The sequence below is a fragment of the Eretmochelys imbricata genome, chromosome 11, assembly GCF_965152235.1.
Source record: "Eretmochelys imbricata isolate rEreImb1 chromosome 11, rEreImb1.hap1, whole genome shotgun sequence".
Taxonomy (NCBI): Eukaryota; Metazoa; Chordata; order Testudines; family Cheloniidae; genus Eretmochelys; species Eretmochelys imbricata.
The window spans coordinates 58,280,248-58,307,252 of NC_135582.1; the positions used below are offsets into that span (position 1 = coordinate 58,280,248).

Below are 27,005 nucleotides of genomic sequence, written 5' to 3' on the forward strand. Positions count from 1 at the left end.
TGCAGTAAAATGAGCAGGCTGCAAAAGGCATGAAGGGAGCCAGACGTCAGTAGGGTGTGGGATCATCCTAACGATGTGTGCTTTCACCCAGCCATGCTCCTGACACCAGCTACAAGCAGAGATGAGAAATAGGAGCTGCTATGCTGGCCCGACACCAACAGGGGATCCCCTGCACTGGCATGGATTCTTCCTATGGCTGACTAACCTAGCTTCGCACCCACAATTAACAAGAGACACAGTCAAAAGCGGTCATATCCAATGGTGCCCACAGTCGTGCGCACATTATGCACGATGCATACCACGGGCAGGGGCAAGGAGGAGCAGCCTTGGCCACCCCACTGCCCATTCAGGTTAGGCCTGCAGCCCTCCATCATGACGAGTGGTGACAGGGCCAAAATTGAGTGAGTGGCATTGTGAGCTGGTGTACAGGGGTCCCAGCGTTGCTTGGGTTAGGCCCCATGACCCCTCTGTCATGATGGATGGGCCACAGGGCCAAAACTGAGTGAGTTGCACTGTGATCTGGTGTGTGGGGATTACAATGCTGTTCAAGTTAGGCCCCACGGCCCCTCCCTTGTGATGGAGGTGCCACAGGGTCAAAACTGAGTGAGTGCCATTGTAACCCAACGCATGAGGGCCGCAGCACCACTCAGGAGGGGCTGCGGGGCCAACCCTGATCATCACTGCGACCCCCATGCACCAGGTGGCAACAACACTCACTCAGTGGAGGGGCTCTTCCTCACCACTGCTGTGGGGCCGGCTCTGGCACTGGCTTCCCCTCCGCCCCCCGGAGACCTCCTCACTTCCAGCAGCACATATCCCCTCCTCAAGGACAGGTAGTGATGGGGACGGATCAGGCTGGAAAGCAGGGCCTGAACATGGCACGGACTAGGAAGGCCAGGCAGTGGGGCAAGCAGCTGCAGCGGGCATGGCTCCACCGAGATTGACAGTGAGAACCAGGGGAAAAATTTCTGGGGGCACCCCTCCACATAACAGCAGAAAATTAGGCCCACAGAATTATTTTATCATGAAGTGGTATCCTAGCAGTGAGGGTTGCACTCCCCGTCTGCAAGTGAAATTCATATTACTTTACGCAGAATATAAGCTGCACTTTGCAATAATTTTAATAGCACCCAAGACTGACCATCTAACTTGAAAATTCAACCTAACTTGAAAATTTTGAAAGATTTATAACTGTGATGACAATAAGATGAGATTAGAAAAAGAGAAGCTGATATTTCCTTGGTATGTTTCTTGTCATGACTTGCAATAACCATGCAACCTTGTAAAGTTATGACCTTTTCCCCCTCTGCTTTTCTTATTTAATAGAATAAAAATTGATACCTGGGTGCGGTTGAATGCCACTCTTGCAAAGACAGCTTGGGACACACTGGCTCTCTTCAGCTCATCCCTGACTTGCTGGTAAATATCTGGAGAGACTTCCACTGATGAATTCGTTGGCTCTGGTTTGACAGCTCTAGGGATGGGTGGATGATTCAAGAACTGTTGGTTGATAGCTTGTGGGTGTTGGTGAGCCAATAGCCGGCTTACAGCAATCTGTTGGTTTATCAGGTGGGCCATTGCTATCTGCTGCCTTACCAGCTGTGGACTGAGCTGAGGAGACAGGAGACCAGGGCTCATGATTGGCTGCAATGTTGGCACTTGATTTCGGATTGGAGTACTGTGGTGAATTTGGCCATGAGAAGATTGTTCATTAGTTTTTCCCAAGGTTGCCAGCTGGTTGATATTTGGTAAGTGCATGGGACGCTGACCCAGAACACAATAGTCTGATAGGTTTTCTCTTTCCACTCTTTCCACTGTTAAAAGAAAAAATGAGTTCATTGTGATTTTGATTTGCACTTACAGCAGAACTGTTACTATAACTGTTATTACAAGTGACTGTATTTTTAGTACCTATAATAAAATGCTACAGTTAAAGTATCAGACAGAGAAATTATTAATTCACACCTCTACAAGCTTTACTTGCAGAAACATGAGGGTTCCAGGAAAGACACACAGGCAAATGCACTGCCAAAAAGAACCAACACATCTTTTTTCAGTGTTTCAGCCACTGCTTACAGTCTCCTCCCTATAAACCTGCCAGCAGCTCCCCTTTTTTAAAAAAAAATTAATTTGCAATTATTAAGAAATGAAGGACAGAGTGTCCCACCACAAGGACTCTAGCTGCAAATGAAAGTCTTGTACCCCACACAAATAAAATGACCAGGATTGTATGAATTCACCTTGACATACCAGGCCATAGTTTTCAATAAACTTAGCTATAGCCAGTCTGGATGCATTTATATATATGATGTGATTAAAAGGGTTCTAGGACCTAGTATCACATATCTAGAAATTATTGACTCATCACAGGAATGTTTTCCACAAATAATGAGCCACGATTTATCTCATGGATGTCACAATAATATTAGAACTTGTGTAATCGATAATGTTTGCACAATACTTTGAAGATTTTTTGTTTATCTTATATAGAGATAGTGTGGAAAAGTTCTGGGCATACACATAGGATTTTAAACCCTAGAGATCTCAATCCAGCATCTCACAGGAGTACTAAATACTAGAGCTGCATGAACAATGCCATTTATTTTTGTGGGAAATGTCTTCCATTTTTATTTAATCTTTCTATGAAAAACCAAAACCTGAAAACCTTTCAGCTTTTGGTCAAAAAAAATCAGTTTCTGAACAGCAAACAAACAAAAAATTCTTTTATCAAAAACTAAATAATTTTACCGAAATTTTTTCAGTTTCCAGTGTTTCAAAAAATTCCATTTCAACCAAAATGAGAATTGTGTGCCAAATTTTTCATTGTGGTTGCAAATCAACATGTTTTAATGAAAAAAATTTGACCCGCTCCACTCAAAACAAAAAATATTTTGAAAATAAAACCACAAGCTTTTTTACAGTAATTGCAGCATATTGCACAGACACTTCATCATTCAATTTTCTTCAACAATCTAGTCTATGGACGAGGTGTTGCCTACCCTTATCCAAGAGACTAGTCCCAATTAATGAACTAGGATTACAGCACAAGGACAATCCATGTAAGAGTTTGCAGGACCAGGTCCTACTGTATCATTCTCTGATTCCATATCTGTCTTAATGCAAATTTGCACTATGGAATGTGAGCAATGTTAATACAGATCTATACATATAATTTACAAAAGCTTTTTTAGATATTACTGAACCTGTGCAATAGTCACTTGTCCAGCATGAATTAATCTTCCACAAATCCATTTTAAAAATTAATAAATAACCCTAGCATTTGCTAGAGACCAAACACCCAAAGTATTTTTGTTGAAGAGAAAATAAAGGTCAAGCTCAGTCCTCACTTACACCACTGTCAATTCAGAGCAATTCTATTGGCACCAGTGGAATTCACCTCAGTTTCAAGCAGGCTGAATTTAGCTCTAAGCAGTTTTGTAGTTAGGGAAGTGCAAAAGAACAAGGCACTGAATCTGGTGAATTTCTAAGAATACCAAAACCTTAAAGGTAACCAAGTATTTCTGAACATTTAGTAACAAATAAAATTCACTTTCCTGCGCTAAACCTTACTTGCCAAGTTTCCACTCAGACCTGGTTTAAGTGCCAAGCTATAAACCCCTTTAAAAGTAAAGTTTAAAATGAAAATGCTGCCAGGTTGTTAACCTTTGCAGTGCTAGCTGGTATTACAAGAATACAGATATATCATCTGACTCGTTTCCTTGGGTGTATTTTTCCCCTTATTATCAGTTTCCTTTTTTCATCATTTTATGCTGTACAGTAATGCACATGTCCTCCATAAACAAACCAGATTCTAGTCACTTTAGCTGCCTTAATAATAAAAAAGTCACCATTAACAATCACGTTGCATGGAAAAAATATGCATTACCCAACTCCCTCTACACTGTGGTCTCAGACTCACTTTCTAACAATACTACCCATATTGTCTGCCATGTTGCTCTCACAGAGTCATAGAGCCAGAAGGGACCAGCAGACCATCCAGTTTGACCTCCCATGTATCACAAGCCACCAACACCTGTCTACTAAACCCAACTAAAATTCGAGCAAAGTATTACAATGCACAGGAGGCTAGAGTACAATATGCCACAGGCAGAGAATAGGAGGTCCCAAGGAGCACCAGTCCTGAGGCCCCTGCAATGGCAGGAAAATGACTAAGTGAGATATACACAGATAATCCTGGCAAGTGACCTGCACCCACATGGTGCAGAGGAAGGTGAAAAAGGTCATTGCCAATCTGACTGAGAGGGAAATTCCTTGCAGTCCCCACATAGGGTGATCCATTAGACACTGAATATGTGAGCAACAACCAGCCAGTCAAGCACTCGAGAAAGAGAATGCTCTGTCCCACCTCAGAGACCTTCCTCCCTGCCCAGTGTCACATCTCAAGCTGTGGCCAGTAGGGGCACTGCAGGGCCAACCCAGGCAGTGAAGTCAATGTGAGAATGCAGAAATGGTGGCATGGTATAATCCTCAGACAAAGAGCAGCCCCATGGCAATTAACGTGAAAAAGAAGGCAATATACAGAGGGCACAACATATGAATAATGAAGCTGAATGCCCTTGCACAGCCATATCAATACACAGCCTCACGTTTTATATAGGTAAGTGATATCCTCCATTTGCACTGTCTGATTTCCACACATTCCACACAGTCTTATCCTAGCATGTATTTGTCCTTCTCAGATTGTCTTGTAACTGTGCCCTTTGTCCCCATATCATACTGGCTAACTATTTAAATAAGCAAGTATGCAATATCAGCTATGAAGCTCATTACCCTAAAGAATCCTTGTAAATAAAAATGCAATACTTTCTGACCTACACTCTTCCAAATTTATTACACCAGTTAGCCAGATTTAAGGTGTCTGTGCCCAGGAGGTGCTCAGGTGCATTGCCAGAGCTTAGAAAGCAGCTCACACAGCACTCCAGGAAAGTCTTCATTAGGGGTGATCAGAAAACAGTGATTCAGTTTCACAAAAACTATGTTTGACTTTTGTTTTTGTTCAGCAACAGGATGAAACCAAGCCTTTAAAATATATATATTAATTATTATTATTATTGCCACTGCAGTGGAGTCCATGCTCCAAATCAAATCTGAACCTGGGTCATCCCAGGTGAGTGCCCTAAGAAGCGCGTTACTAGCTATTCTGGGGCGCGGAGGTTGCTTTCTCTCTCTCTTTCAGTCCTGGAACCTGAGGAAAGTTTCATCAAAACAGATAAAGTCTCTGCAAAAAGTTTCAGTTTCAACAAATCAGTATTTTCTGGTGAAAAAACAGTTGGTCAAAAAACTCCTGACCAACTGTCGTCTCTGTCCCTCATTTCTTATTAACTAGAAAGTCACCAAACACCAAAAACAGACCAACAAAATCACAGACCAACATGATCCCCTAACTGAGTGCAGCAAACTGTCCATTTTCTATGCTCCTTTCTCCTGTTGTAATGATTACCATGTGTGTCAAAGTATTACAGCTTTACTAGGAAGATGCCTGGATTCGGAGGAAGAGCAAACCAAAGCACATCTCTCCGTATTGTCTACCTGAATCCATCTTGGACAGTCTGGGAGCTGATGCAGATAATAGCATGAAAAAGGACTTTCCATTCAAATGAAAAAAGATGAATAGATTTAAATCAGATGCTTTTAGGCGGAAGAGCGAGGGCGTTCTCTCTTTTTTTCCCCATTTTTTTTTTACTTGGTTGTCAACAGAAACATTCTCATAAACAGCCTGTGGTGCATTTAGGCCTTATGAATGACACTGGAATTGACTGCCAGCTCTAGGTACCAAATTCCTCAATTCATTCGCAGAATGGTATAGTGCAGAGAGCAACAGGGCAAGCTTAACATGCTTCCCCACCAACACACTACTCCCTGACACTGGTAAGCCTCCTTTGTGGAGGAAATGGTAGACCATCTTCCAAGGCCCATTCAATCCTTGGCCTTTCCATTCCATGGGGGGCTACAAACTCTTTGTCTGAGATCTCCGACAAACAGCCACTGTAATGGAGGGGGAGGAGGTTGTGAAAAAGAATAGACAGAACTGCTTTATTTCCATTGTGATTTTAACTCGCCATCACAGGATAGCAGGTGCCATGTTGCTGTTTTTCAGTGGAACCATTTGAGAGTTTTGGTGGTTTTCTTCTTCGTTCTATTTCTTAATTTAAAACCTGATTCAATTTGATGACCAGAAAAGTCAAAGATTCTGGTCCTCGTGACAGCCAACTATATAGATTGCACTAGGCCAGTTTCCACACACTGGTCTGTTAGTGCACCACATTAAGCCCTGCAATACTTCTGAACCATAAAGATCAGTCATGCCTTATTAGTCACAGTCATGTAGGTTTAGGTATCAACAAACACTGAAGCAGGATCTGAACCCATCACTCTACTATTGCGAGGCCAACACATTAAGCCACAGAACCACCCTCTGCCTAGAGGAGCCAGTGCTACCGTGGCACATCCAGAGGCTACCCAGCTGCTTTCTCTTCATAATTACAAGCCAACTCTTTCAAAATAACAAAACCATTCCAGAACAAAGGAGGTGCCTTTAAAGTGGTAACGTCATATCTTTTCATCTATAATTACTGTAATTACTTATTTCTTTTCATCACAACCCACTTAGCCACTTCAGTACAGGGGACTAGCTTGAGGAGCCTCATTTTCATTCAACATCTAATCTTCAGTGTCTACTAAAGCCCTTCATTTACCGTCTGCTCTCTGGCCAGGCCACTTGCTCTTGCAGGATTGGGATAGATAGGCTCAGAGAAAATGCAGATGACCAGAATGAGCCAGCCTTGATAATAAGTTTTAACTTTTACAATCTCTCTCTGCCTCCACGCTCATAACATGCAAATGACCCAACAGCAGCTATATAGCAAATATGTAATAATGGGGGTTGGGGCACAGGGAGAGGCATTAAGGTGATTCTCTGTCCTAGCCTAATGGAAACACCAAACAGAGAACACGTCTGTCTGTTCTTGACTGTGCAGTGTTTAGTTCTCTCTCTCACACTCACCCCCACTTCATTATTTGTGCATTTGAATTAACACCAGGCTTCTGTGCAACCAGGAGCCAAGGTGAACTGGGCACAAGGTGAACTAATGTTATGGACCAACCCACCACAGCCAAGCCCTCGTACAATGTTAGTTTCTGAGCTCCCACATGCATCAGCACATTTACAAAAGATGCAGAGACTCTCTCTCACACACACACACACACTAAGGGCTTGATCCACTAGAATAATGGAAAGTCTCCCATAGATTTCACAGTGTATTGGCTCTAACTTTGTTTCTTTTAATTCTGTTTAAACATACTAGGCCAAATGTTCACCCTATAAACGTACAACCCATGGAATCCAACTGGTTATCCCAGAGTGTCTTATTTTTTCAGATCTCTTTTGTGCCACTCTACAGGTTAAATAGGACACACTGCCATTCGAATCCAGTATTTATAACTATGTGCAGTCTAGTTCACAGGCAGGATATGCTAACTGTAAGTCCATATGATACAGAGAGGAGCTCTACATGCCAGTCAGACTGAATAAAAATGAAGATGAAGATGAAGAATAAACATTGTCAGAATAAATTTACAGAAACAGCTAATCTAGACGGACCAGTGTTCTTGTCCTGTATAGAAATGCCTGTGATAGTGTAAAATTATTCTGAGAAATGTTTGTCCTGGTAGTTACGCATCTTCCCTACAATTAGGCAGTGATCTACCATGGATGATGCACCTCCCAAACCATACCTGACCAATTGTGCAATGTGTGCTGTGGGTGATCACTTTCTGAGTCCAATTGCTAGCAATCATCAGGGGAAATGGATCACCCATGTCACTTACCAAGAGACTCGTCTAAAAACATCAGGTAACTGGAGTGCTGAATAAATATAAGTCAGTGACAGAAATACATTTTGTGTAATCTGAAATTCAGATGATCAGGATACAGCAGGGCTGCACTCTCTGTCCCAGCAACAGATATGGGGATTTTCAAACTTGGTCTAGAGTTCCTTTTGCATTCTCACGTTCACCTGACGCTAACTTTCTCAAAAATTCTCCTTTGGGGCTGCAATTTCCTTAGCTGGCCTGAGACTGGAAGTTCGTTTTTGTTTTATTGTTACGTGTGAGGAAAATCCATTCAACCAATTTTTGAATTATTTGTGACCAAAAAAGTTTTACGCCCTTTTTTTTAAAAAAATTTTTAAAGGGGTGGGGGATTGCACATAGTTATAAATACTGGATTCTAACGGCAGTGTGTCCTATTTAACCTGTAGAATGGTGCAAAAGAGATCTCAAAAAAAAAAAATAAGACACTCTGGGATAACCAGAGGCGGGGCGGGGGGGGGAGAGAATTTCTTTTTTTACTTTGCTCCCCAATAATTCAAAAATGGCTGAGCAAAACTGCAGTCTTGGCATGTGACTGCTCCACAATGAGGAAGTACTCATAGCTAATTTTGAAAGTGAAAGTTTTTAAAAGAAAAAAGGTAAATAATTGACAACTCACTTCTGAGCATGCTTAGTGAGCATCTGTTAAATTTTTTAGCAGACACCTAGCAGTGACAACACACTTGGAGCTGTAAGGACTTCCCATTCTCTCTAGCGCAGTCAAAAAATAGGAATAACATTTTCTAAAGTTGAAATTCCCACACACGTCTTTTTCATCAAAATTCAAATTTCAAAATAGTTCAGCCAGTTCTAATTCTCTCCATCCTGCTTAACAGCCACAAAGGCCACTGCTTATGGGCTTCTGGAATATAAGGCATTGGGCGGGTTGCGTCTCATAGAACCACACACACACACACAACACAGTCCTTAAAAATGAACGTCATAACATCACGGAGAGGAGAAAAAGAAATGTGGGTTTGAAAAGGTGTAGACAATTTTCAGATATCTATAATGTTTGCTGTATCCTGCCTGTTCTGTCAATTCTATACTCTGATTTTAAAAAAATTAAGTCTCCATCTTTTTCCATTGTAAAGATACAGCAGTCTCAATGTAAACCAATGCCCTACTGTCCCATCGAAGCAGTACAGCAGAACATCGTCTACAGCTTAACAGCATTAAAGATGTGAGCTCATCCCTCAGTGAACTGTGACCTTTCAAAGCCTCCGTGGGCCACCAAAATGCTAACAATATCAAGACCAATAGTTTCTTTATTTTCTTTTAAAAAAATGAAAAAACCCTATTGAATTCAAAAGAAAAGGTTCAGATTTTCATAGCAGGAGGAAGAGCTGTCAGCTAAACTGAAAGGCTTCGTTTTGGCTTAGCTCCAGATCAACAACTAAAGTACAAGCAAAAACCCCAAGAAACTGCAAATTCTTAAATAAGTTATTTAAGTATCTAAACTGATAATGAGTGTAACTAGCCATCCAAAATGTCGAAGTCCAAAGAAAACATTACTACATAGGCCAATTTAAAGCAAAAATCTTGGCAGGAAAAGAACTGCCACCTTTCTAAGAAGTTCCTAAAAACACCTGCTTCAGATGAACAATTCAAAATAATTCTTAAAGAAAGTAATAGGAATTCTCAGTGTGCTCCCTCGGCAGTTGCTACCTTGAATGGGAAACTGAGTTCTGTCAGCCTGAGAGTGGAAAAGCTGGAAACTCATGCAAATGCTGCTGCTTCTAAACTCTCTAATCCTGCAACTGCAACTAAGACCCATGGTCAAAAAACAGATTCTCTGTCCGTCTGTCTGAGGCTGTAAACAAGTTTTCAAAAAATAACAGCGCCTACAACTATATCTGAAAAACAAAGAAGATCCAAAAAGATAAGGACGACATAGATTATCCTCAGTTTAAGGAAGATGTGTAATCCTCTTTCCTGCAACAGCTAGCTCCTGACCTACTGAAATCAGAAATAATTCATTTATATTGAAGCGATTCATCACTTCACAAAAAGACCATCAGCCAACATCTCTGAACTTACACCAAGATGATTTCTGATCTTAGGGATAAAGATGACTCTTATTATCTGGACAAACAAAAGACGTTTTTAGCTTGTTTTAAGGTCACATCATATTTGTTGTTCTCCTTTCTCCCCTCTGCTTGAGAATTTGGGCTCAGGCTAAGAGAAAATATTCACAGTACTAAAAAACTTTCAGTAGTGAAGGAGTGATTGTCCTTCCTATAAAACTAACCTTGGGAAGGGAATATATCTTTTAAAAACAGATAGCTGAAAGACCATTAGCAAAATATTACCAAAATGACACTGGACAATGAATTATTTCTATGAATTTTATTCCTTGGAAATGCTTTTGATTGCTTTGAAATATTTCTGTCACACACACACACACACACACACAGAGTTTTTTATGTATGTATTCTTTAATTTTTACAGGGAATCTAAGTAAGTCAGTGTTAAATGTTGTAGAATCATGCACAAAACAAAGCAAATAATGCAAATGGAATTACTTCTGCTTTAACTCATTGCAGATAATTGCTTTTGCCTTTCAATGCGTTTGAACAAACGTTATGTTTTATTTACATATGGACTGGAAGAGAACATTTATGCTGGATTTTGATACAAACACAGAGAAGACTGACAGAAGAGCTCATTACTTTTGGACCAAAGACTGGGCTTCATTCATATTATATTCTGCTAAGAAATATTAAACTAATTATTCAGATCCTAAATTTCAAAGGGTCTGAGAATCCATAGCTTCCGTAAACTTCCAGAGGAGATGTTTGTGTTCAGTACCTCCGAAGACTAGGTCATCACTGTCTGATTTACATGCAATCCTCATTAAAACTGTGGGCCTGATTCTCATGTACATGAGGCCCTTTTCTTCTGCTCTGGGAATGCAAAGGGCCTTATGGGGTAATTTTACATTCACTGCAAGGCCTCTTTCCACTATTAGGGTAGTGCAAATGGCCTCAGTGTAAATGAGGAAGTAGTCCTGTAACCTTAAAAATGTGAAAATTTAAAATCAAAAGTTAAATAAAAGATACATGTAGTAACATTAACTCACTCCATCTTGCACATCCTGTGTATAGTTTTGATCGGTAATTAAACTACCAAATACTAGATCTAAATGATTACATATGTGCTGTGTGACAAAGAGAAAGTTACTGAGAACCTTAACTTTCTCATTTCCCAACTTTTAAAGTTAGAACTGTATTAATATAAGCCCTCTTTCCACAATTACATACACCAGGGGTTCTCAACATGTTTCTTTCTGAGGCACCCGCAACATGCTATAAAAGCGCCACGGCCCACCTGTGCCACAACAAATGGTTTTCTGCATATAAAAGCAAGGACCGGCATCATGGGGTAGCAAGCAGTGTAACTTCCTGGGGCCCCATGCCACAGGGGCCCCCCAGGTAGCAAAGTTATTCAGGCTTCAGCTACAATCCCAGGTGGAAGGACTCAGGGCCCCAGGCTTCAGCCCCATGCAGTGGGACTTTAGCTTTCTGCCCTGGGCTCCAGTGAGTCTAACACTGGCCCTGCTTGCCCTGAAATCTGCTCGTGGCCCCAGACCACTGGTTCAGAACCACTGGCATACACAGTATATATCGTATACACCAAACTGGTTAGGAAGATTTTTCCTGATCTTTTCCCATCCTACTGTCCCATTCACCCATGCCCAAACACACATACAGAGTGCTAGACCAACAGCTGGGAAAACATGGAAAAATCTCCATTCTCACACTAGTAAATTCCAGTTATCAGTATGTATACTAACTCCTATGCTACTGAATAAACGATGAATTTCTTCAAAACTTAAAGGGGCTGGTAGACAGGGGTAGGAAAGTCAAGCCAGAACCTTATTCTATGATGGCCTTGACACAAGAGATAATTAACATTCTGAGCTGAACTAACTGAAAACTTTTAACAATTATAAGCATAAATAATTTAGCTGTATTTTCAGTAAGCTCAACAGAATGCACACTAAGAATGTTTACTTCAAATTTCATACAATTCCATTTGTATATAGGTTTGACATCTGTTACTAATGATATCAAATTATTGATTGTTCACTTTCTTATATTTATTTAAACATTAACTATACACTCTGCAACCTGATGATTTTCTTCTTTATTTTCCCAGAGGACTTTTTTATTTTTGCATTGCTTTAGTCATATTTACTTTGATCTTCCAGAATGTATAATTATTTTACTGTTTATTTATTTCCATGAGAAAGGGGAAAAAAAGTTTGACCTAGGAGATCTATCTATATGTGGCAATTTGTAACAGAATCACATAGCTTATGTTTAGGAAATCATGGTTTTGATTAAGAAGCAACCATTTAGTTCCCACTGTTTTATTAAAACGGACATTAGCAGATAATAGGAAACACATTTAAATACCGTAGACTGCATTTAGTTTGCAACGTCAAAAGTAATTTAGAAGCCCCTTTCTATTTTGCATTTACCACAGTGCATGTGATTTTTTTTTTCGCTTGTTTGGGTTTTTGTTTGTTTGTTTGTTTTGTTTTTTTACATTCTGCTAACCAAATCTGGTCTTGGATATGTATGTGCTGGTCCCAATGCCTCACAGTGATATCCAAGGGCAAAATTTGACTCTAAAATCTAACTGTTGCTTATATCCAGTTTTTTAAAAAACAGAACCTTTTACTTCTTATTAAAAGAGATGTGTGGCAATGTATATTTACAAACTCACTAATTTCACATATGAAATGAGTTCTACTGTACAAACCACCAACTGTGAAGTAGAAATGAAATTATAACAAAGAAATGGAGATGTGAAATTAAAAGCACCAAACTAAGTGCAGAAATCTTCCCTTTCAGAGGGTACTAGAGATTATTGCAATGAAGTTACATAGCTGTTTATTTTTCATACCCAACTGTACCTGTCATGGATCTTTTGTTTTCCCTCCCACTCGTTTGGTTGATGAATCAACACCACTTGAACTGTTTTACAGCAGCTTGTGTTTACTTCACACATACCTTAACCTTCTCTTTTCTCCTCCTACTAACACACACATACTCTTCCAAACAGCAACGACTAGCTGAATCTCTTTAAATAGTGCACATACACAGTTATCTGGCAAACTCTTTAGGTTTGGGTCCTTGACCTCTTGATTGAAATCAAGGTCTCGCTCTGCTTTTACTGCACTTAATGATTTAACTGTGCACTTACTAACTAAAGAAAAAGAAAGAGCTTGAAGAACTGAATGCTCTAAGAAAGGAAGAAAGTGGAAGATGTGGTGTGCTAGAAACACTTGGGAGTCTGAAGTGGCAACACTGAGAACCACTACAGTTAAGGGTTTTCAGTGTCTTTGGAGCTGGCATTACACCCTAGCCTGATGAAATAGCAAACCCATAGCTTTTCTCCTGCAACAGAGAGTTAAAGCGATCTACTAAATGACCTTGAAGCTCTTTGATTCCTTTGATTTGTTTCAGCCAAGAGCACTTTAAAAAAAATCTTTTTACTAAGAGTCATTTAGAGAAAAGAAAACACTTCTGAGTCACACGATGGTAATTTAGAGTGAGAAGGAACTATTCAATTCATCCTGCACAATGGTAAATATTAACAACATAGTAAATGTCTAAATCAAAATTTGCAGATGACCTCTGTGTAATTTTACAAAATGAAAAGATGTGTATCTTAATTCTCTTACGTACTTCATTTACAGTTTTACTTCAACTATTTTAAAATCTTCCACAGACATTTTTAACCTAAAACATAATCACTCTTGCTAGGGCAAATATCACTGTTGCACACAACAGAGCTCTGATTTTTATACGTATATCTTCCATACTCCATGCACACATGTAACCACACTACAGTTAATGAGAAATAGGCACATAAATCAAAGGGAAAACAGATCCCTCAGTGTTTGCCCTGATCTTATGCAAGATACAAATATTCTCAATTCTAAAAGAAGCTTCCTTATTACATTACGATGATGGGTTTATATTTTGCCTTAAATGAATTAAATAGCAGCCTTCCACATCTTATATGCTCTACTTTTTAAGAGCAAAAAACTGCAGACACTTTTTTAAAAGATTTGAGTTTCACGAATAAGTATACATTTGGTATATTCACTTCTCAAGAAGTTATGGGCACCATAAGGGAGTCCCGACCCAAGCTTTGTGAATCTGACACAAGCCCTTTCTGGCTGGTGAAAAAAAGGCTTGAGCTTCTGGTGCAAGTCATGCCTGAAATAGCCAATGCATTCCAATTCAGGGAAGGAATCTTCCCTTCCAGAGACCGACACTGAGGAAACCCTCCCTCTTTGATACATTGGTTCACGCCAACTACTGCTTGGTGTCAAACGTTCTGTTTCTGAGCAAACTCACAGAGAATCTAGCCACAGGTCAATTACAAACATCTAATTTAAACTAATATCCAGTCCCCAAAATCTGGATTCAGGCCAGGCCATGGTCAGAAACAGTTTTAGTGCCACCAACGATCTCCTGCAATAAATGGATGGTGAGCAGACATCCGTTCTCATCTTCTTTGACCCGTCTGCAACATTTGACATTGTTGACTACAAGATACTGCTGTCTAGCCTGAGAGAGATGGCAGAGGTCCACTGGAATGTGCTAAAATGGTTTGAGTCCTTCCTGCAGGGACACATCCAAACCATGCTGGTGGGAAACTATGCCTCCACCACTAGACCCCTCATTTGTTGAGTCCCACAAGGGTCAATTCTTTCTCCATGCCTTTTCAACATCTATATGCAGCCAGTAGGTGAAATGAACACACGACACAGACTTAAGTGAGAGACATGTAATGACATACAGCTTTACCTTTCCTATAAGAAATATGAACAGAAGCATGACCAATGCATTGGCTGTCAAACTAATGATCCATCAAGCCACATATCCTGTCTTCCGACAGTGACCAGTACCAGATGCTTCAGAGGGAATTAAAAGAACATGATCCATCTCCTGTCATCCACTCCCAGCTTCTTGCAGATGGAGGTTCATGGACACCTAAAGCATGGAGTAGAGTCACTGACCATCTTGGCTAATAGACATTGATGGACCTATCCTCCATGAACTTATCTAATTCTTTTGTGAACCCAGTTATACTTTTGGCCTTCTCAACATCCCTGGCAACATGTTCTACAGATTGACTGTGCATTGTGTGAAGAAATTCTTACATATGTTTGTTTTAAACCTGCTGCCTATTAATTTCATTGGGCGATCCCTAGTTCCTGTGTTTTGTGAAGGAGTAAATAACACTTCCTTATTCACTTTCTCCACACCATTCATGATTTTACACACCTCTAACATATCCCCCTTAGTCATATATTTTCTAAGCTGAACAGTGTTTTTAACCTCTCCTCGTACAGAAGTTGTTCCATACCCCTAATCATTTGTGTTGTCCTCTGAACCTTTTCCAATTCTAATGTATCTTTTTTGAGGTGGGGTTACCAGAACTGCATGCAGTATTCAGCGTGTGGGCGTACAATGAATTTATATAGTGGCATTGTGATATTTCTGTCTTACTACTTATCTCTTCCCAAACGGTTCCTAACATCATTAGCTTTTTTGACTGCTGCTGCACATTGAGTGGATGTTTCTGGAGAACTATCCATGATGACTCTAAGGTCTCTTTCCTGAGTGGTAACAGCTAATTTAGACTCCATCACTTTGTATGTATAGTTAGGATGATTTTTTTCCCCAATGTGCAGTACTTTGAATTCATCAACACTGAATTTCATCTGCCATTTTGTCACCCACTCAGTTTAGTGAGATTCCTTTGTAACTCTTTGCAGTCAGTTTTGGACTTAAATATCTTGAGTAATTTTGTATTGTCCGCAAACTTTCTCACCTCACTATTTGCCCCCTTTTTCAGATCATTTATGAATATAATGAACAGCACAATTTCCAGTACAGATCCTTGGAGGATCCCATTATTTACCTCTCTCCACTATGAAAACTAACCATTTATTCCTACCCTTTGCTTCCTATCTTTTAACCAGTTACTGATCCATGAGAGGACCTTTCCTCTTATCCCATGACTGCTTACTTTGCTTAAGAGCCTTTGGTGAGGGACCCTGTTGAAGACTTCTGAAAGTCCAGGTACATTATTTTGACTGGATCACCCTTGTCCACATGCTTGTAGACACCCTCAAAAGAATTATAATAGAATGGTGAGCATGATTTCCCTTTACAAAAGCCATGTTGATTCTTCCCCAACATATTATGCTTTATCTGTGTTTGATCATTCTGTTCTTTACTATAGTTTCAACCAATTAGCCTTGTAGTGAAGTTAGTCTTACAAGACTGTACTTGCCAGGATTACCTCTGGAGTCTTATTTAAAAATTTGGTGTTACATATCACCAAGATGGCCCAGCGCTTGAATGAAATCAGCTGGTGGATGAAGAGCAGTTGGTTGGAGCTGAACCCAGGCAAAACAAAGGGATATGCTAGTGGGCAGAGGAAAGCATTTTGAAGAGTTTGCAGTAACTATGCAATTCCTTTAGCTGAAGACACACACCTACAAGTGGTCAATCAGTCTGTAGTTTAGGAGTACTCTTGGATTCTTTGCCGACATTTAACTCTCACATACCAGTGTTCATTTCCAGTTACTAGAAGACTCCAACCCATCCTGGCAGATGATAAGCTAGCCTTGGTTATACATATCTACATCACCCACCATCTGGACTAAAATAATGTGATATACCTGGGCAGGAAGCCATCAGTCCTTAGGAAACTCTAACTAAAACAAAACACTGCAATGTATCTTCTTAGCAACCACAAGCTATCATGAGCACATCAAACCTGTCCTCTGCTCTCTTTCCACTGGCTTCCCAAAGAATATCAAGTCAAATTTAAGGTCTAAGACCTTATCTTCATGGTCCTCAATGGCCTGAACCCAGCATATCTAAAAAAGAGACTTAAGTTCTTAGATGAAGACTCTGGCCAACAAGTCCACTCTTCAGGCAAAATAGAACTTTCTACCATAAGGGCAAATCTAGTCTGTGGAGAAGACAGTACTCGGGGTTGGTCCGAGATTGCGGAACAAAGAACCATCACAAACCTCCCACCTCCCCTTCAAATACAAGGCGCACTTCTTCAGCCATACTTTGTCTCACACAAATACATAGCAGCATGTGTATTTAAAAGAAAACTCCACCAAAACAAAACATTGCATTGTACACACAATTCTCCCCCTGAGGAAAGGGCAAGAGAAAGAACAAATTACCAATGACAGATGTTAGTAACGTCACGTAATGCGCTGCTGGAAGACACTCAGTCATTATGGCAACAAGGGCGTTATAAGAACCTACATAAAATAATGTTCCTGTATGAGACATTAGTATTTCACCAACTAACATAATTCCATTTCATATCATAAAAATAATGGGCCACTTTCAGTTTGGTACAAGTAGGAATAGTTGGGATGAATTTAGCCCAGTGCCTCCAAGCAACTTGGTCTCAAATGCACTGCTACTATCTAAATTCCAGGAATGCCAATACACTTAACCATATTTAAACAGAAAGCGAGGACACATTTAACTTAGGAAGACAGATTTTTAGTTTTCATAAATAAAATATGATGAAGGTGATTTACATAGCAATTTAACTTTACAATCCAGATCTTCTAGAGCAGATTTTTTTTCCAAGATGTTTTAGTTTTCTTACACACACAGTTGATCCTTTCAATGCAATTACAGTCTAAAATGTGACGTAACTCACATGTTTTCTTTAAAAATCTTTCCTTTCACACCATCCTTGTTCATAATGCACTGGATTTAATTTCCAGTGTGCTACAACTGTGCCCTCTTTGCGGACAAATTCACTAATATTATTAAGGCTTATCATCACCCTTACTTAAAACAAAATTTCAAACAGTCAAACACAGTTCATTGGCTTGGAAATTAACAATAACTGAAGTTAATTTACCTTTAATCTTCTTGTACTTCTTATACCATCTCCCAAACTCCTGGCACTTGGTTGCTGATACATTGGCATAGTATGTGCTATTTACAATGGATGAAATCATACTCTGGAAGTAGAGGAAGACAGAAAGTGTGTTAAAAAATAATGAAAACTCTTTTCCAGAGCTAGTCAATGACATGCAAGCTCACATTGATCACCCATTTGTGCCTTCAAAACCTAATGCAGTCACTGTGAAGGACTCAAAATTGGCTGTATTTCCCACTCTACATCCCCAGACATGATTACTCTGGTTCACGAATAATGCAAAAAAGATGCTGTTTGAACCAAGACTCCTATCTCCAGCTCCTACTGACTTGTCATTTTAATTTATACTTGTGATGTCACAGAATCTTCATACTAAAAGCATAACTAGAGGCAGTGACACGTTGGGGGACACACACATTAGACACAAGGGGTAAGAACAATTGTGATTTAGGAACCAGATTCTAAAGGTAAGGTTAGCATGCATAATCCAAATAATGCTTTTCAGCTGCTTCTGTTCTGCTTTCAGCTGCAACAAGACCACACAGCCAAGAACTGGAGAACATCCGTGCTACTCGCTGCAGAACAACAGTTAGGCAAATAAGTTAAATTAATATAATTTATAGAAACGTGTGATTAGCTGTTGTGTGAAAAATCACTCAACAGAAAAATTAATAGTGCTATTCAGAGCAGATTAAACTAAATACACTACAGTTTCAAAGTAACCAAGGGCCACAACAAAATGTGGTACAGCTAAAAGATTTAAACTACTTCACCACCATCCCCACCCTTTGCAGGTATCCTCTGGCAACTACTGCTACAATGCAACTGGAAGATAGTAGGTAGAGTGCTCTGCAGCACTTGACACACACAAAAATATTTTACATTTGGGGCACTTTTGGCTGTATGGTGGAACATAGTTTTGTTACGGGTACTTGTCTCAGTTTTATAGAGTAAATAATTGTTAATAACTTTTAAACTCCTCCAGAGCTGAATCATTCCATTATGTGTATATCTACATAGATCTATACACACACATTCACTCTAAAGCCCAAGAAGTTTAACAAGATGTGTGAGCCAAAGCACCCTTTCTTGAAATCACATTTTTTATACCTACAGTCATGCCAGGTTTCAGAGAAATGTTGGCACCTGTTATGACACTTCTGCATAGTAGAAGAGATTAGAGAGATAGCATGACCTCAAAGCAATTGCAAGTTATTTACCACAGCTTCCAGCTCTGGCACACAGGCCCCTCTAGGCTCATGTGTAAAATGGGGTCTTATCCATGGCTGTTAAACTACTAGCTAGGCTCACTTCTGGCTTACTCCACTTTTACAGTGTTCTAAAAAAAATCCCATCCTGTTCAAGATCAATTCTGTATTTATTCAGCCCAGTCTCCTACTCTGTTGCAACTTCAAAAGATTCCAGTTTTCCTGACCCCTTGAGTTTTGGGGGTATTAGGAGGTTGAGAAGAAATTACTTTAGAGAGACTTAAGGAAGATTGGATGGTACAAATTAGTTTCCGTCTTTGAGGCATGAATTAACTTTAAACACAGAGGTTCCTCTTCCCTTTCACTTTCACATTTCCACTAAGCTGCAGTATGGGAGATTCAAAGTAGCTATGAAATAAGAGCTGGGAATTTTTTTTTAAAATGTATGTTCTAATCGCCAAAACTCAGCTTCAATTTTCTAATTAAAATTCATATTTTGAGACCTACACCTAGTACCATAACAGTCAGCAGCACCTCCTTCCCTATGAACCCTTGCTTGTTCCTGAGGAAACAGGAGACTTTTGAGGGCATAACAGAGTGGAAACTTCAGCTGGAAGAAGCAGCTCTAAAGAGTTTATTTTTCCAGCAGGTTTTTCTTTAAGCTCTCACAGCTCTACAATAAATGGGCATTACTAAGATTATAGCTGTGGTGGTTCTGAGGAAGAAAAATGGGGCAGAAATTCCTCTTCCTACCCCCGGTGGGTGGACAGCTTCATTACATCCACGTGGAAAGAAAGCTGGCATCTGCCTGATAATGTATACTAGAACTAGCAGAGGATTCATATAAACAAGATATAATGTCGTAAGTTAAAATAAAAGGAGAAAACTATGGAATGGAAACAAAAACCACCAACCCACAACAAGGAAATGAAGTTTATACCAGTATGCAAAATACATGAACAATACTGGAATGATTAGCACAGTACCCTGCTTAACTGGGATTTATTTGTCTGAACAGCAGCCTTATGCTAAGGGCGGCTAAGCTGCAAATACATAATACACCTAGCAGGAGAAACAGAACAATTGTAAATCAAAGCCAATGATTACACTGCCCATTAGTGGCAATCAGAATCTCCATCTGGGCTGCAAGAAGAGCTCATACACCAAGAACAAGAGCTGGAGCATAGTACTGGTGAGAAAAAAAAGCCCCCTTCCACTTCTATACAGAGGGAAACTCAATGCCCTGTGAACACATTATTAAACAGCAGCATTTACTCCGCAGTTGGACTCCTAGGAGACAGCTCTGTAATTTGCCGCTGTCAATAATATATTAACCACAAGGGGGTTGTAATGACATTTCACATTTGGTGCGGTATTTTTTTAAAACTGATTTGGGAGAAGGAATTGTATTCAAGGCAAATTCAGATAATGGCAATAGACAGCTCCTATACAACCTTCCACTGTATCTTTTACATTTTGGAAGCCATGACAACAGAGGTTACAACTTTTTGTGGTTCTAATGCAAGAAATGCATTCATTATGGTCCAGCTTCTGGAGTTCATCGCCATTCAGCAAATCACTTAAGCACATGCTTAAAGGTAAGCATGTGCAAATGCCTTGCTGAATTAGAACCCACAAAAGGATGTCTCTGTACCTTTATTCTCTCCATAATCACCAGGACAGAAATTCTTTCTCCTACAGTTCTGCCATCAGTAGCCTTGCTAATGTATGTCAGGATGAGTTTATAGAGACGTAAGCCAACTACCATATTCCCATATGAAAACTGATGGAAAACATCCCTAAACAGTGAATGAATGCCACCACATAACATGACTCACTGTTCAGTTATACTGGATAGTGGTACAGGTCAGGTGCACTGGGACACACAGGATTGAAGACCAGTCTCCCTCCACCTGAGAGTTGCAGGTATCTCATCTCATTTCACTTCTTGAAATGTAATTTTGATATGCTAGTTTTGTTACCATCACCCAACCTACTTGCTGGAACCTTCGCTAGCCAATCAATTTCTCCTTTTGCAGTGTCCATTCTATATATAAAGGCAAACACTTAAAGTGTTGTTCTACTCCAGGGGTGGCCAACCTATGGCTCCGGAGCCGCATGCGGCTCTTCAGAGGTTAATATGCGGCTCCTTGCATAGGCGCTGACTCCAGGGCTGGAGCTACAGGTGCCAACTTTCCAATGTTCTGGGGGTGGGGCTCACTGCTCAACCCCTGGCTCTGCCACAGGCCCTTCCCCCACTCCCCAAGGTCCCTGCCCCTTCCCCCGACCCTGCCATGCCCTCACTCGTCCCACCCCACCCTCACCCCCACCCCCGAGCCTCCAGCGCACGCAAAACAGCTGATTGCAGGAGATATGGGGAGGAGGGGAGGCACTGACTGATGGGGCTGCCAACGGGCGGGAGGCACTGGGGGCTGGAGAAGGGGAACTGATGGGGGGCTGCTGACGAATTACTGAGGCTCTTTGGCAATGTACATTGGTAAATTCTGGCTCCTTCTCAGGCTCAGGTTGGCCACCCCTGTTCTACTCTGTAAAAGTAACACCTTCTTATGCAACACATCCACTCTTGTATTCAGAGTCACTTCAGTAAGCAATGTGTTTAGCATTTAAGGGTTGTTCGTTTATTTTTTGGACGGAAGGGGGAAGAGGTTAACTATAAAAGACATTTTTTCATGTTTTAAAAAGACAATATAAAAGCAATATATTAACAGCTCTACCTCTGTTCTAGTGAAGTTTTTTGTCAGGTAATATGAATCACTGGATGTTGGCTTTTTTGGTGGTGCAGAAGGGTGCTCAGCTAACCTTGCCAACTTTATACAAGTCTTCATGTAAGAAATTTGAACTAGAGCTCAGATTCATCAGGAGTCCGAACTGCGGTTGTGTCCTCACTGCAAGTGACAAAGTTGTACTGCATAAAGTTTTTCTCTCTCTCTATTAACACATACACACACACACACTTTTGTTGTGTTTTCCTAGAAACTGGCACCACACTGATGAGAGTCATATACATTTCTTTGTAATCAGAGACTGATGAAAACTGTGTGTGTCCCTAAAGTATGCTGCAGGCTTCTACCAGTGAGGATAAGCTGCTGTTGCAATACAGAGTGTTGAGTGGTAGTACAAAATTTGGAGAGGATATATATGGAGAACTTGGGGTCCCTTTGAAGTTGAGGTCACAAGCCAGCTGATCGCCTTCCAACAACACATCACAAAAAGAAAAGGAGTACTTGTGGCACCTTAGAGACTAACCAATTTATTTGAGCATGAGCTTTTGTGAGCTACAGCTCACTTCATCGGATGCATACTGTGGAAACTGCAGAAGACATTATATATACAGAGACCATGAAACAATACCTCCTCCCAACCCACTCTCCTGCTGCACCACAATTAAAGAGTAAAGAGATAATTTCCCAAGTGGATTGAAATTTCTCCTTTTTAATTTAAAAAAAAAAAAGGATTAAACATTTCTGGAATTTTTTCTTGTAAACACCTTGCTAAACAGTTCCTGGCTTTGGATTTTATAAATCTGGATCCTCTAGTACAGGTAGAAGCACTGACCTGGGAGAGAGGGCATTCTTTGGCTAATGTGCTCTGATTCATCTCTTTAAGCAGTTCCTTTAAGGCATTGCGGACTGTGGCATGGTTCCACTGCTCTGCTGGCAAGTCTTCCAACTTTGAACAACTGCAAAAAAAGAAAGCAGAAAAATCAGATGGAAACATCACCAGCAAGGAAACCTGCTCTCTTTGTGCAACCATAAATCTTTGTGAAGACATCCCCACTTTACAGTCCCGTGCTCAGACCTTTCTTTAAAGTCCATCTTTTTTTTTCTCATCCCCATTCCCCCCAACGAGACATATGCTGCAACTAAGAGTATTACACCACATGCCAGAAATCCTAGCTAAGCCTACATAAGTGATGTAACATGTGTGCCTAGCCATTTCCTTTGGGGCCTGAAGGAGTGCAAAGTGCTCTGCTTAATGCAGGCCACACAAATGACTGGGAAAGGCAGCCTCTTAGGCACAGATAGATGCTCCTGCTGGAATAGAAAAAAAATTACACAACACGCTTAAGTAGTGAGAGACGCCCTCATTCTGGAGGGGCAAGGCTTTGGTCTAAAACAGAATTCTGTTCTATATTGGTATATATCCTGCCCTCACCACCGTAGTATCTGAGCACCTTCCACCTGTCACGTCTTGGTCACTCTCACTCTCATTCTCTTGGCAGGTGGGGAATTGCATGTGTTTTTGTAGCGTTCTGTTTCGGGAAGGTTACATTTCAGGTGCATTTGGGTGTTGTAAGGTTGTTTGGTTTTTTTTAAGTACCCACGCTCTGTGTTTGTATTAGAATAGGCAAGGTCAAAGAAATGTGCCTTGCAATCAGTGAGGAAGGCGGGGAAGTTTGTGACAATTGTTTGTTCCTGGGAGACTTTGTTTCAGTCTCAGACTGACCCATGAAACTGTTCTGTCTCCTGCACAGATGAGCTTTACCCTTATGCTAGGAAGTGCCTTTGTGTCTGAGGAGGGGAGTTGTTGACCAGAGTCTTCATCTCCGAACTTGAGGCTCTTTCAGACATGCTGGGCCCAGACCATTGACTGCCCTGGTGATAAGGACCAAGATCTTAAATTTGACTTAATGTTTGGGAGGCCAGTGCAGAGAGCAGAGGGTGGGTATGATGCTCTCACAGTAGCCTGTGTTGCTGAGGAGATGCACTGCAGCATTCTGTACTAGCTGGAGTTTCCCAAGGGCTGATGGCTTCCTGCCCAGGTATATCACATTACTGCAGTCCAGCCAAGAGGTGACAAAGGTGTGAGTAATTGAGGCCTGGTCTTTATCCACCAGGAGGGAAGAGAGGCAACTGGAGATGACAGAGTGTTATTCATAAAAGCTGCTATGTGAGAGGTTGGTGTTAGTAAAGAATCCAAGAGTGCTCCTAAACTACAGACTGAATTGACCAATTGTGGGCACATGACTTCAATCAAGGAGACTTAGTTGGAGACACTTTTCTCTGCCTATCAGCACACCTTCTGCCTTGCTCAGGTTCAGTTTCAGCCTGCTATTCTTCATCTATGAGCTGATCTCCTCCAAGCATTGGGGCATCCTGGTGGTCGTAGTGTGGGCATATGTGGTGAAGGACAGGTAGAGCTGTGTGTCATCCGCATATTGTTGGTCCCTGAATCCATGCTTGTGACATTATTCACAATGCTGTCTGACCATTTCACCTAGCTGCTGCATGTAGATGTTGAAAAGGACTGGAGAGAGAACTGATCTTTGTGGGACTCCACAGATGAAGGGTTTAGTGGTAGAGGTGCAGCTTCCCATCACTACTCATTGTGTGTGTGTTCCTCCAAAAAACATTTTAACACATTACCCAGGACTCCTACCTCCGCTCTCAGGCAAGACAGCAGTATCTTATGGTCAACAGTGTCAAATTTTGCAGAGAGGTCAAGGAGGAGGAGAATGGATGTTTGCTCCATTGAGAGCATTGCCATTAGTGACACTAAAGCTATTTCTATACCATGTCCTGACCTGAATCCAGATTATGCCTGGTCTGGTATATTAGCTTCAATTAGAAGAGTTTATAGTCGGCCTGTGGCTAGCTTATCTGTGAGTTTGCTAGGTAACAAAAGATTTTACACTGAGCAATAGTTCACCAGAACTGAGCTATTAAGAGGGCAGATTTCTTCAGTGTCATTCTGGGGTGGATATTCATTTAGGGTGTTTAGTGCTTCTTAAGCGGAAAAAAATATTGCCATTGATTAAGTAAGTGAGGTGGAAAGTATGCAGTGCCATAAGTTTCAAAGTACTAGGCAGCTCCAGTGTAATGCATAGAGTCAACTCAACCATGCAGTACCGATTTCATACATGCACACAAAGTGGAGCAAGACCCTCTGTTGTTTTGCAGAAAGTTTTTGCAATGGGATTTACTTGATAGTGCTCGGATACGACAGCCATGAGACTCCTAATTATGATAAAGTCAGAATGAACCTTTTCATGTGGGCCAGTTATTTCATAATACTCCACTGTTTCTTACTCCTTCCTCTAAAGCATCCTGATCACTGGACTATGGCAGATGGGCCAACTGTTTGACCTAGTGAGGTACATCCTAGGTTAAACAGAGTTTCTTAAGAACTGGGTGGGCGCTTTGCTGAGGCCATCTGGAGAATTCTCCACCCTTTTCAGTGAGCAGCCCAGTAGCCTCCATCTTCTTTAAATGGGCAGGATGTAGAAGAGAAAAAATATATAAAATAAAAAGAGTGTGCAGAATTGTCAGACAGCAGCTACCGCTTTGTCCATCTGATGTTCAAGAGTAGGAAATAGTTTAAATTTCCAGATGGAGCAGTAGAGGCAGGCTCTCCCCACCATGCTAGGATTGGCCACTGGAGATAAAAAAGACGGCAACAAGCTCTCTGGGCCATCCTGTCTGAGCCACAGTTAGCAGAAAGTCTAGACCCTCATAACCTGAGTCCTGGAAATAGATGAGGTGTTTATTTTTCACATACAGTGTGCTAAGCATTTAATCAGGCCTGGAGGACCCATTAAATTAGGAGTTGGGGAAAGTTTCCCTTTAAAGGCTTCAGATCCCTCATGATTGATGGAGTCCCCCCACCCACCTACCTACCCACCTGCCCCATTCCTGCCCCCACTACACCACCCTGGCTTTACTGCTTCAGAAAATAAAATGTAAAAACAGTTGAAGGTTCACCGAGAAAGCTGCATCGTGAAGCACCTTTCCCTTCATTTTCCTTTTCATTTCATCAAAAGCCCAGAAATTAATGAAGACAGGATGTGCTAATCTCTGTAGTAATGCTGTGATCAACGGAGCAGCTCAGAGAATAGAGGAGGACAGATGTTCAGAAACACCCACCTTTGTAATTGGATTTTCAATGTCACAACATGATAGACGTCTTGTAGCATGTCGGCTACTGTCGCATCTGGTGCATCGGTCACATAACTGAGGGGGAGAGGGTTCCACCTCCCAAGTTTGATTATTCCTGGAAGAAAAAATATAATACACATCTATAAGCTGTTTATGAAACATTTTGATTACTTGCTTGGTCAGGGTGCTCAGAACCTGCCCTGAGCTTTATTGCAATCCTGAACACAAAGCTATTTCTTTCTGACAATTGAGCCTAAGTGGAGGGGAAGGAATATATTTTGAATTGTAAACAGAGAGCTGTTTACATCTTCATGTTTCTTGAATTATTATAGAGAAGTAAAGGATGCAGCCCCCCACACAGCATCACCTTTCCTCCTCCCACTAAAGCCTGCACTTTCTAAGTTAAGAGAAGCTTTAAATACCCTGTTCTCCTGATTTGAAAGCCTGCACAACCCTTAAGTAAATAGAAGATTTGGTTTTGAATTGAACAAGAAAATTCCTGTGTGTGGGCTCAGCACACAGTTACATCCTGACTGTGGTGTGATTCCCAGCACAAATAGCATTTGAAATCGATGAAGTCGTTAGAGTTCACTCCCAGATATGCGTTTCACCAGGCAGATGGTTGCTTTCTTTGGCAAAAAGTGACAGTGCTGTACTTGACCACATATTGAAAATAGCACAGCTGTCTTCCCGGTCCCTGTTTATACCTCTGCTCCTTCAGTAACAGCAGCAACACCCTTTCTAGATAGGCTTGTTGCAAGAGACAGTGAGTTCACATGTGATAGTGCAAACTCTTTAGTGCAGAAACCTTCTCTTCTTTTAAATGTTTATATAATGCCTAGCACACCCTGGGCACTACCAGAAACAATTAATAATTATTAGAAAGGATGGACTTCCAGGGAAGCCCAGAAAACAGAGAGACTTTAGGAATATAACGAGGCACAGTGCTGCCTTGTGTGGGTACACAGCATAGTGGGCAGATGTCTGCTGTTCTGCTTCACTCCATCTCCTCAGCTCGGTTACTGGCTTCCTCTTTGTTTAATCTGCTTAT

The 27,005-nt window shown here is 40.9% G+C and overlaps 1 protein-coding gene across 1 annotated transcript in view; it reads right to left on the minus strand.

Moving 5' to 3' along the window:
- Window positions 1–27,005, minus strand: part of SATB2 (SATB homeobox 2) — a 156,292-nt gene that overhangs the window by 62,480 nt on the left and 66,807 nt on the right. Inside the window, exons 3-6 of the mRNA XM_077830025.1 lie at window positions 25,943–26,069; window positions 22,635–22,758; window positions 17,830–17,932; window positions 1,342–1,814 (exon numbers count right to left, since the gene is read on the minus strand). Coding sequence (XP_077686151.1) covers window positions 1,342–1,814; window positions 17,830–17,932; window positions 22,635–22,758; window positions 25,943–26,069 — 827 coding nt within the window. The remainder of the gene's footprint in view (window positions 1–1,341; window positions 1,815–17,829; window positions 17,933–22,634; window positions 22,759–25,942; window positions 26,070–27,005) is intronic.